The 12,346-nt window shown below is 43.2% G+C and overlaps 2 protein-coding genes across 2 annotated transcripts; one reads left to right on the top strand and one right to left on the bottom strand.

Annotated features, from left to right (window-relative positions):
- Positions 1 to 5,334: 5,334 nt before the first annotated feature.
- On the bottom strand, positions 5,335 to 6,027 carry LOC132556644 (uncharacterized). The gene has a single exon (XM_060221078.1). The coding sequence runs from the start codon at positions 6,025 to 6,027 to the stop codon at positions 5,335 to 5,337; it is 693 nt and encodes a 230-aa protein (XP_060077061.1).
- Positions 6,028 to 6,562: 535 nt separating this feature from the next.
- On the top strand, positions 6,563 to 7,843 carry LOC132556643 (uncharacterized). Its single transcript, XM_060221077.1, has 2 exons — positions 6,563 to 6,580; positions 6,866 to 7,843. Exons 1-2 carry the CDS (start codon positions 6,563 to 6,565, stop codon positions 7,841 to 7,843), a joined length of 996 nt encoding a protein of 331 aa, XP_060077060.1.
- The last annotated feature ends 4,503 nt before the right edge of the window (positions 7,844 to 12,346 follow it).

Raw genomic sequence — 12,346 nt, 5'->3', positions numbered from 1 at the left:
ATATATATATATATATATTTCATTATTTCGTCATGGCTGTAGTTCAAAGTTCTTTAAAATTAATTGAATTAGGCAATGTGTAAAATGATATATGTTCGCCAAGCCCTATAACATGTAAAAGTGTCCACCCCTGAGTGTATTGGGAACAGGAGGTAGATGGTAGAAAGTAGAGGTAACATAAAGCAGTTAATTTGCATTTTTCCTGAAATTATTTGTCATGTTTGAGATATACAGGTATAGCCGATTGGTTATGAAAAATACATCTTTACATGTATATATATCTATAAACTATATAACAATTACAATAATAGTAGAGAGATAAAAATTGTGTACATCAAAAAATTCCTCTGATTTCTGACATGTGATTGCCATGGTTACCAACTGAAAAAATGCTAAAAATGCAAACATTCAACCTAACACTACAATTTTATAAAAGAAATATATTTCTGAACACCTGTTTTAAAATCAACAACACTGTCATGGTAACTTGAGGTTTTTTTAATGTAAAACCAATTTTCATGATGTAATACTTACCATAACTTTAGTATGCAAATACAGTACCTACACCCATCTTTGTATCCCAACAACAAAAGATTAAAAAGAAAAACAATCCCGCCCTCCCTACGATCCATGAGCCATCACGGCAGGAACGCAGAGTGATCTCCCTTCCTCTCATAACCTTTATGGCGTAAACCCCACAGAGGGGCAGCCAGGCAGATAAGGAAGAGGGGAGGATAGGGTGGGACTCCATAAAGTTATGGTAAGTATTACATCATGAAAATTGGTTTTACATTAAAAAACCTCAATTTCATTTCAGTAATAATTACCATAACTTTAGTATGCGAATTCGTCTTACCGTAGTGGTGACTAGAGGCCAGGCAGCCCCTTCAGCACAACCAAAGTAGTAGGGAGGGAGAACAGAGTGCTAAAGTGAAGGAAGGGACCTCTCTGTGAAAGAGCAGGTGTACCCATATGCCGCCGTACGGAAAGACATGGCCCGGGGCTAACGAGGAGGCCCAGCCACTGACTATGCCACCACCAAAGGTCCCAATGAATACAGGCCTTCTGAGTGGGAAGCTAGGGATCACAGATAAAAATCTGTGAAGGTATCCCTGCCCTGCCAGAATACTGCAGACATGACCTCCTGAAAGGAGGACTCATTGAGAGAAGGGCCCAGGATGAAGCAAGGGCCCTGACCTCGTGAGACCGCGCTTTCGCTCTCGCCCGAGCCAGATCATAAAAATGCTCGTAAGCATACTAAATCACCTGGCAAAATCCCCCTGGAAACCGACTGGGAGGAGATATCTCGTTGTCCCTGTTTAATGGGCAAAACAGACGGGATCGAGAGCCCCGCCCCCCCTCCCCCCCCCCCCCTTTGGTTTTATCAAGATAAAACCTGAGAGCCCGACAAAGACAAAGCAACCTATCTCGCTCCTGGACGTCTATTCTGCGTGAGTGAAGGAAACACCAGCAGCAACTTGGTGAACACCAAAGGAGCTGTCGTGCGCCCCAAGGGCATCTCTGTCTTTCTGAATCCCCGGGAGGAGGAAAGAAACAAAAACGGCCAGGAGGCGAGGGACGAATCCTGAAGAAGGGGAATACCTAGACCCTCCCTGACCACCGACAAAAGCCCAAGCGTCATCTGTAATATCCTGCCACTGGGAAAGGAAAGCAGAGAGACGTCCGCCCACAGGGAGTTCCGGATGGGGCAGATTGAGCCCCTGCCAGACCAGAGAATCGTCTGCCCACCCGGAGCCTGAGCCTGCGGGAGAAGGATATGAGCCCGGGAAAGGAGAACCACCGTCCACCCGGCCATACCCTTCGCCTTTCGCGGCCAAGAAGCAGAAATAGTCAGGAACCCTTCTTCTTGCCCCCAGGAGGTTTCTTACCCTTCCTACCCTTCCCCTTGTTGCCGTTGAAGTGAGGTTGGGACTTGGGCTGTGCAGAAAACTGAGCAGCCGAAGACTTCGCCTTCTTCTTAGGAGGCACTGACCCCTGCGAGGCACTGGCCTTCTCAGCCTGAAACCTCTTCACCAGAAGTGCTGAGGCGACCGAGTCCTCCTTCATATCCTTCTGAACCCAAGGAAGAGCTCCCCTGAACAGGGTAGAGCCCTAGAAGGGGGCATTCAACAAGCGGAAACGGTAGGGTTACTGGACTGGGCGGATTTTCAGAACTGAAAACTGCCTAGCCAACACGGCATTGACGAGCAGAGAACCTGCAAGGCTGCCGTGTCCTGTATGTCGGCTGTTCTGTCTCGGATAACCGACACTCAGGCAAATCGGATACCCTGTATAGACAAACTGTCAGGAAGTCTATGTATGACAGAACTTGGATGGAGAGGTGCAACATTCTCTCCATCCTGTGGTGCTCTTTGGGATCGAGCACCACCTGGTCCACTGATTTGCCGGGCCAGGCAGCCAGCTGTCTCAACTCCAGCTGTGCTGGTTGAGAGGCCAGCTGCCCATCATGTGTGGCATAGTCGGAAGCTGAAGCCTCCGACAATTCACCAACACTGAGCTGCAGACCGACAAACCCGGGAGCACGGGTAGAGAAGGAGTCCTTCTCTAAAACCGGAGCCCGGGCCGTGGCCAGAACCGAAGACATGATATTGCCTTCTGGCAGAGACCGATCTGAGCGAACGGAAGCCCGAGGAGCCACCAGGGAACCCAGAAGGATGGTGGATTCAGGCGCCGACGATGCTGAGGCGGTGGGCAAACCTCCGCCCTGAGAATCCGGGAGATGTTGGCCCGGAGGACCCGCATCCCAGAAAGCACATGCTGAGCCTCGGCTTCAGCAGTCTCAGGGCCATCTTCCCCTTGTGAACCCTCTTGGCCCAGGAGAAAGATGTATGACATCGTCTTCCTCTGCCGAGCCCGCACCCTCGATGTCCATCTCCTCCTCAATAGAGACCGAAGTCCCCTTGGGAGGAACAGGGGCCGCCAGAGGAGCCATCTCCGCAGAGGGGAACTCCTCTTTATGGCATTTGGACGCAGCGCGACCAACAGCCGTAGCTGTAGGCTTGGGTCGGAGACCCGAAGCCGACCCCTGGGAACAGGAGACCGACGGGTCCGCGCTGGAGGCGGAAGTCCTTAAGGTCTGGCAAACCTTTATAGGACCGGCCAACAAGGCCCCCGAAGTAGCAGAACATTGGGGGGATTCCGCACTGCTATAACATCTCCTAGAGGAGAGACCAACCCCTATGGGTTCCACGAGTGAAGACCCATGGGGTAAAAACCCAAACCCCTGAGGGAATGGGTACGGTCCAGCGGGCCGGGAGTGACCCCAGAACTGGCCAAGATGGCCTGCCTGAGTTTGGGGCTGGACACCCTGTCCAAAGGACCAGGATGAACCGCCACTCCCACCAGGTGGAAACCCAGACATGTACGGGCTAAGCCCGTAACTGCTGAGTAACTGTTGGTACCCAAAACCATCCGCAGGTTGGCCTGGGCGACCCAGGAATAAGTGCCCGCAGGCACCCCTACTCCCTGAGCCCGGGGGAAAGGGAGACCGGAAACCGGACTCCTGGCCTGAAGCCCCAAACCCTTGGGGGAAAAACCCCTGGGAAACCCTGCACTGGGAAATCTGGATAGGGACGGAAAGTCCCAGAGCCAGAAGCCTGTGAGGGTGGGAAAACAGACCCCGAGCTGACACCAGGATTAGTGAACTCAAGTGTCACTAATCCCCGTAGCCACAGACAATCCTGACAAAAAGTCTGTGGCCCCTGACCCTATACCCGAAGGCACAGTTCCGGAGTCAAAGCGGCCCCCACCAACGACGCCACCTGGCGCGCCGAGGTCCCTGAAGGAATCAGAGACCTCGACCGGAAGTCCCTTTCCGACGGTAACACCGCCGCCTATCGAGAGCTACCGGCCAATTCGACCCTTGACTGCGCCGAGTCAGGGTCGGGCTGCCCCCACCCCCCCTACTCCAGGATGCACCTGGACAGGGGGAGCCACCCCCTGCTGAAGGGCGGAGCTCGGTGGAACGAGAGCACCCCCAGCAGGAACGCTCTGGTTCAGAACTTGAGGAGGGAGGTCTTAAAAAGCTTACTTCCCTTACCGGAAGAAGAGGACGAATCCCTCTTCCGGCGGAAAGTTAGCTGGAAAGGCATGGGAGCCTAAGCAGCAGACTCCATGTGCAAACAAAGTTCACATAGCGAGGTCTGGCTGCAATGTCGGCAAATGGGACAGGTATCATGGGGTTCCCATTATCTATAGAAATAGGAACATCCATGCGCTGACCCCCGACGTAAACCCGGCACCTTTATCCAGCATCGAAACAATAAAAAAATTGTAACAATGAAAACAAGGATAAAAAGTTTTCTAACAATCAAAAAACTACGAACGAGATCATAAAACCTACCGTACGCAGCAAGATTGTACTGCAAAAAAAGAAAACGGTCGTACAAAACGGCCGACAAAGCAGCAAGAAAACAATTTCAACTTCACGAAATTCCGAGTGACGAGACAAGTAGTCACGCACTCGAACACGCGGAGGAAAAACACGGCCGGAAACGAAGTTCTCGAACAATCAAAAAACTACGAACGAGAGCACAAAGCCTACCGTATGTAGCAAGATTGCACTGCATAAATAAAACGGCCGTACAACACGGCCGACAAAGCAGCAAGAAAAACAAATTCCAACTTCACGCAAATCCGAGCAACGAGACAAGTAGTCACGCACTCGAATACATGGAGGAAAAAACGGCCGGAAATACGGTCAAAATAAACAAATGACAATACTTAATTTCACAATATAAGTTGGGAGATGGGTTTATAGACTACTAATAGAGTAAAAATATACTCAAACGACAATGGCAGTACGAAGAGAAGGAGTAAGAAAAGCACTTAGCTCAGACACCTCCGCACTCGTCGGCAGCCATAAAGGTAAGAGGAAGGGAGATCACTCTGCGTTCCTGCCGTGATGGCTCATGGATCGTAGGGAGGGCGGGATTGTTTTTCTTTTTAATCTTTTGTTGTTGGGATACAAAGATGGGTGTAGGTACTGTATTTGCATACTAAAGTTATGGTAATTATTACTGAAATGAAAATACTACTTACATTTCAGCAAATTTCAACTCGGAAATCCTTCACATGACCACATGTAAACACTATGAAAATTTCACTTCGTGTAAAGCTAGTTTTTGGTGCATAGACACAGCACTAGGCTGAAATATTATTCTGAAAAAAGGAAACACGAAAACGAAAACGAAATTTTAGCAACGATTTCTTTTTTAAAATCTAATTAAAACCTTCATTATGGGTTAATCTAATGAAATCAACAAAACTATCACCCATGGCAACACCGAGAAGCTGTGTACTGCTACCAGAGGGTTAGTGGTAGAGGGAATAAAGTTGGGTGTAGATGTTAGGGGATTGAGGGTAGAGGGTAGAGGGTTGAGAGTTGGGGATAGAGGGTTGGGGAAAGATGGTGGGGGTAGAGGGTGAAGATTTGGGGGTAGAGGGTTGGGGGTAGAGGGTTGGGGATAAGATGGTAGAGAGTAGAGAGTTGGGGGTAGAAGGTAGAGAGTTGGGGATAGAGGGTTGGGGATAAGATGGTAGAGAGTTGAGGGTAGATGGTAGAGAGTTGGGGAGAGAGGGTTGGGGATAAGATGGTAGAGAGTTGGGGGTAGAAGGTAGAGAGTTGGGGAGAGAGGGTTGGGGATAAGATGGTAGAGAGTTGAGGGTAGATGGTAGAGAGTTGGGGAGAGAGGGTTGGGGATTAGATGGTAGAGAGTTGGGGAGAGAGGGTTTGGGGTAAGATGGTAGAGAGTTGGGGATAGAGGGTTGGGGATTAGATGGTAGAGAGTTGGGGGTAGAAGGTAGAGAGTTGGGGATAGAGGGTTGGGGATAAGATGGTAGAGAGTTGGGGATAGAGGGTTGGGGATAAGATGGTAGGGAGTTGGGGGTAGATGGTAGAGAGTTGGGGATAGAGGGTTGGGGGTAAGATGGTAGAGAGTTGGGGGTAGATGGTAGAGAGTTGGGGAGAGAGGGTTGGGGGTAAGGTGGTAGGGGCACTACCGCCATGCCATGAATGGTTTTGTTGTAACCTGACCTCTTGTAACATACTTTGTATGTCTGAGAGTACCAATAAAATCTAAATCTAAATCAAGTACATCATAAAAAGGACATTTTCTTTCCCATTTTATTTAGTCGCATAAATATAAACACTGTACGTACGGTCTACAATGCTCTAGTATCCCGAGACTTCCAATCAAAATATTAGCAATAGGTCGTGTAAACAGACATTGTTATGTTTACCACTGTCGTGTCTCCTGGTTTTTATTGTTCAGTATGAGGTTGGCCACACTATAGCTAAGACGAATTTTGCGCTGACTACCACACAAAGGTATGGATTTTTCAATCTGTCTACTTAATATTCTTACTATATTTACTATATTCAGTGCCATTTTAATTTTGTTTGGTACTTTGGGTTTAACGATCCGTGAACTTCCATCGCTATTTTAAGGCAGGGTAACATGTTAGTGGCAAGTGCAAATACATTAACTAGGTACATGATAGTAAACTTTGATCCGAGTTCAGTTTCAAATTTTTAAATGCGATGGTTCTAAATAGCAAGGTATTTTTTCAATCAAAGGACATGGGAACCACCATGTTATCAACTGACCCTCAATAGAAAATTAGAAGGTCAACACGTGCCGTCTCTAAACCAATGATATCGGAACATTCTTGAACGGGGTGCGAAATTATCTAGTTATACAGTGCGAGATAATTAAATTGACTCTGTATTCTACACAATTGTAAAAAAAGTTTTAAAAAATTCCTCATGTAGCACTAATAAGTTTCCGAGTTATCTGATAACAGATTAAACTTGAGTGATTAAGCTATCTATTTTATTTTTCAGGTTGCAGATTCTAGTATGGGGTACAGGGAGATATTTTGGATCTGTGTTATCATCGCTGGAATTACAGTGTATTTCTACTCCACTGTGTTAAGTGACCGTTACTTAAACAAGCGGCATTTAAAACATGAGCCCTTTCAATACACAAAATATAACAAAATAGCCAGAAAGAAAACCCCCTTAATTACACTGTTTACATCCTGGGATGTGTATCCGGAAAGTTTCACAGTATTTAATAATACTTTACAAAACTGGCCACTTCTACGACCTCATGTAAACATCATTCTGTTTACCAATGACGTTATACCCGACAAGTATAAACAGCTCGGGTGGACGGTGTTGCCAATCAAACGACAGGTCAAAGGTCACCCGATTCTGAAGCATTTGTTCCTGGAGGCGATGAAACATCAACCGTATTCCAAACTATATGGTTTTTCTAACGGAGATCTACTTTTTACAGAGTCTTTGATCCAGAGTTTACGGAAAATTATTGTGTCACCTCTGGTTTTTAATAGGACCTACATGATTGTAGGACAGCGGATGAATACTCCGAACGTCACGCGCGAAGAAGCAAGTTCGTGGGCGAATGTCGAAAAGGCTGCAGAGAGGGGAGAAATGAAAAAGACATTTATGGGGATCGATTATTTCTTAACATCGCCACAATACCATTGGAAAGACATACCTGAAGTTCAAATAGGCCAAAAACTGTACGATACATGGTTAATATGGGACGGTCGTCGTATGGGCTACAATGTCATTGACGCCTCAAACACCATATTGGCTGTTCATCAAAACGCTCCATATCCAGAAAAGCATGGTAAGATGAAAAATAACCTTCCGTATATAAAAGAACCCAGTCAAATGCTCTATAGGCATGGAACACTCAGGTGTTGCGAGTTTTATACATTGTACATAAACCATACAGTAAAACTCCGAAGACGTAAAAAGATACCAAATCATTGTCATTCCAGTGGAATATGACCTGAATTCTTGAACAATTTCAACTCATAATTTACTTATCAACACTTTTATAACAAAATTATTATCTGCGTGTATTTAGAAACATGAGTCAGTTTAATGCTAACTATTAAGATTAACTTGAAATATGTTTGATACGGTACAACAATTGTCATTACGGCAATTACCAAAGGACCACTTGGTCTGATAGTTATTGACACGGACCTGGCTATACAAATTAGTTTTAAAACATGGATATTGTAACACCCAGAAGTCCTTGTGTTCGTTTGCTTGGAACCGAAAACTGTAAGTTATGTATTGTATTCATTGTAGCAATAGTACCTGCTATTGTGGTGTCAGAATTATGTGGTGTCATCTGTCGTGTGTAACATTGATGCACGATACATGTTGTAAGTGGACTTTAATATCTATAGTGTAATTGTTTTATTTTACCGTATTAACTACATTGTACTATTGTGTATGTAAAGTTAAATGTGTAAAGTGATGCTATTTCATTTTTTGTTAAAGTTGTGATTTGTTGAAGTTTGTATTGTCAGTAGATGTTATTTGTGTGAGAGAGTCTGATTTTCTTTTATCCTAAACGTTTCAGAATGTCTCTCTTTTAATGTTTAAAATTGAACCCAGCGGCTTTGTCATGACAATTCAGCTACATTTGGCGCCCATGTAGGGACCCTTGAATAGTACTTAACTATGTCCCACCAGCATCGCTGTAACCCGTGGAAAATCGAGGACGAGTTATTTCCTGGAGGGGGAGTATGTAACCTTGGTAAATACTATTCGCAACATACCATTCGGTTAGAGAGAACTTCTCTTTAGCTCGATTGGTTGAGCGTCAGACTAGTAAGCCAGGGATCCTTGGTTCGATTCCTAGCGGAGACATTGACATGAATATGACCGCTGTTACAGATTACCACGGCCCGGGCATTAGATTAGTTTGAGGCGGGGGATACTAGTACGTTGAAAGTCTGCCACCAGTTAATTGTTTTCCTTTATTTCTTTTCATACACCCTTCCTATACCGGCCGTGTTATGGTATGTTATTATCTGTCTGTAAGTCCGTCCGTCCGTAATTTTTGCCTTCCCAACTCGGCACTCTTGTTTTACTATTGGCTTGTCCTACTTCCGCGTCTCTTTTCCCTTTATAAAAAACTATCACGTATTATGTGTATTCATGAAATGGTATCTGTAGACACGTATCACCAGGATAAGGTGCTTTTTTTTGGGTGGGAGGGTGGGGGGGGGGTTGCGTTTTGTCCAGGAAATGGCCCTTATGTCGAGTTATATTGACATTTTATGTAAATTATGATCAAATCTCACCAGTGATCTAATTTTAAGTAGGAATCATCGATGATTTATTGTTACTCGAACAAGGCCATGTGCATGTACAGTTGTGGGATCGCACAACGTTACACGATATGCGGTGTGCGCACGATGTCTGCACGATATCTGCACGATGTCTGCACGATGTGAAATTGCATCGTGCAGGCGAATGTGCGCACGATGGACGATCCAAACGATAGCTATCGTGGTTGATATAAATTTAGGAATTGGTTATGAATAAAGTTCAAATATGCGGAACGATTGTGATATTAATACACTTCTTGTGTTGTCGTGACCAAGGTAAACTGATCAGTCTTGAATTTTCATTAAAGAATCAAAATTCACTTTGTCGTCGGTTGTTTGTTATGTTTTCAACAAGATCTCGCATTAAGGCAGTCGCTTGTAAACACACCACCTGGGCTCTCAGACGCACCCACTTCGATCTATGACACTCACAACACGAGGCGTGAGATCCAATTAGGCCTAAGAAAGGTGTCACAATGAGAAGCCATGCTGCATATTGTTTAGAGTATAAGTTCTAAGTGCAATCGTATACTATAATATAATCAAAACTGTTTCACCCTATTGTAACCAGTGTAACACCAACGCAACCGAAGACGTAAATCATATACTATGGGAATGTTCAGCATATTCCAATGAAAGGAATACATTAATAAGTGCCTTAAATAAATCAAATATTCTAACATTTAGTCCTAGTCATTTACTTAGAAAATCCGAAAACGAGAGGGCAATACATACTCTTTTATTAAAATACTTGCTAAACATAAATAAAATCAACGAAATATAAAAAGAAACGAAAATTATATAAGATTTACCTCCCCTTAACCATAAATAACATTCCAATACAAGTGACTATAGTTGTACAATAAAATTAGGGCGGTTGCAGGGTCAAAAGTCGAACAGTTTTAGGATATTCTATGATATCTTTGTTAATCAGTTAGATATAAAATATCAGTACCGGTTCCTCTGTCCCCACGGTATTGCCCCACAGGGTAGATATGTGTTAATGCATTTTCCTGTGATTAATTTTCATATTTTATGTCAAATATATTTATAGTCGCCACACGATCCAAATCGTTAAAGTATTTCACTGTATACACTTCCTTCATGTTGTCTTGATTTTGTTGTAAATGTTGTAACAATACTTGTATAATTGTATTGTCAGCATTGTAATGTCATTTAAGATGTATATTGGGTGAAGGCGTTGATAAGTTTCAATAACTTGTGCCTAATCCCTTGTCTATCTTTTGGCAATAAATATGTTTAGTAAACTAATGGAATAATCGACCAAAGACGAGCGTGACCTTATTCCATGGAGCGACCCGTTGAATGCAGAATTCTTCAAATTCTAACAAGAGTTCTTCACTCACACCTGTCCTGGCCTTCCTGTATATTCTTGTGAACGCATTGTGGTTTTGTGAGACTACATGGCCTAGGGATAACGGTTCAATACGTTTTGTTCGGAGTCCAGTGACCGAAGAGACGTGCGGTCTCGCTACCTTGTATTTATCCCTAGGGCCTACGTGACTGACAAATTTGATGGATAACCCGAACTGACCAAGGCTGTCAAATCATTTCCAGTTTAGAATTTAATTCCAGATAATCTAGAGCCAGTTGAGCCTAATCAACATAGAAAGCCTACGGTTTGGCTGAAATCGTCGACATGTATTTTGATTCGATCTATCTGTGTAAACAAAATGTATCGGCACATAAACATTTTTCGGCACATTCTGCTTTGTCTAATGCACAATTTATTGTACTTATGCATTTAACAATGAAAACTGCATCATAGGTACTACGTTGTTCAGCAACCTTTTGACCTCGAGGCTTTTGTCTCCCTACACGGCACTAACATAAACATACACCTGTTACATCACAATACAGGTAGCCTGTTACTTCTAATATACACAATCAACTAGTTTTATATCTTTTCAACAGAAAACACCGCCATATTTATAATAAACAGTTATATACTTAATTACCTAGCTCATTACGATCAATGTCCATTATATATATTACCTCCCTTTGATTCATTGTCAATATTGAGTCCAACGCATCTTACATTTTTAAAATTCCTATTATCAACGTTACATTCTCAGGGACCGATAACCTGCATAGGCTTACACAGGAACACACTTTTAATGACCAGACAGGTTTTAATTCATTCGAAACCAGAAAGAGTATACAAACTCAAATAAAAAACCGTACTATATGTATATATGTTATAGTTTATCACCTGTAGAATGGGTAAATATTTGAAAGAGGACTTGTTAGGATTTTATCTTGCGATAATTTACTTATCAAATATCATTTTTGACATCAAATATTATACGACGTTGACATTTATTTTTAGGTAGTATCTCTGGTGCGAAGGACCACATCCTCAACACCAGAATCAAATGATACCAAAATTGCATTTATTACATTTTTCTTAATTAAATGTAAGAATATATCAACTTCATAAAAATCAGATCTTGGAATCATGATTTGACTTTAGTAGTTTTGAGACCAATCAGATCGGTGCTTACTTATGACTTTCGTAATTCTGACCAATCAGAACGGTGCTTACTTGTGACTTCGTCAGAACGGTGATTTCTTATAATTTGTGTAATTTGGACCAATCAGAGCGGTACTTAATGGTCAATGCATTGAAATTCACCGATTTTTCTGTTTTGGCCAAAATGAAGCGAAGGTTGAATGAGTTCAATTTCGTGAAATATTTCCCATGTACATATAAGGTGATACTGTTTTCAATGAACTGATTTACCTTGATGATTTTGGGTTAAACGACTTGTCAGCCTACAAACATACTGCAATTTAAACATTTGTGTATCAGAAAAACACACAAACTGAGATCAAAATTCTGTATTGCAAGAGATCGATATGCGGAGCAGGGAATGTACATTGTTCGAGAGTCACTACCATTCTAAAAGGATATTTGCGCGAAGACAATAATTGTTATGACGAATAAAAACTTATTGTTTAATAATTACAATCGTAAGACCAAAGAGACCAATTTCATTAAATTATAAATCCGTAAACATAAGATCAAATGCAGACTCCGCATACTAATACGTCAATGCTAACTTCCACCATTACACAATCAGACATGTGCACATGGCGTTTCCGGTGTGATATCCAGCGTTAAAGAGAATAACAACCGAAA

This window comes from Ylistrum balloti, unplaced genomic scaffold (genome assembly GCF_031769215.1).
Source record: "Ylistrum balloti isolate Yb309-2 unplaced genomic scaffold, AGI_CSIRO_Ybal_v1 Utg370580, whole genome shotgun sequence".
NCBI lineage: Eukaryota > Metazoa > Mollusca > Bivalvia > Pectinida > Pectinidae > Ylistrum > Ylistrum balloti.
Note: the sequence above shows the minus strand (reverse complement) of the source record. Positions and strands in the feature narration are given on the sequence as shown.

What these genes read in the sequence shown, in the direction of transcription:
- LOC132556644 (XM_060221078.1), bottom strand. Translation starts at nt 6,027, where the DNA reads ATGGCGGTAGTGCCCCTACCACCTTACCCCCAACCCTCTCTCCCCAAC.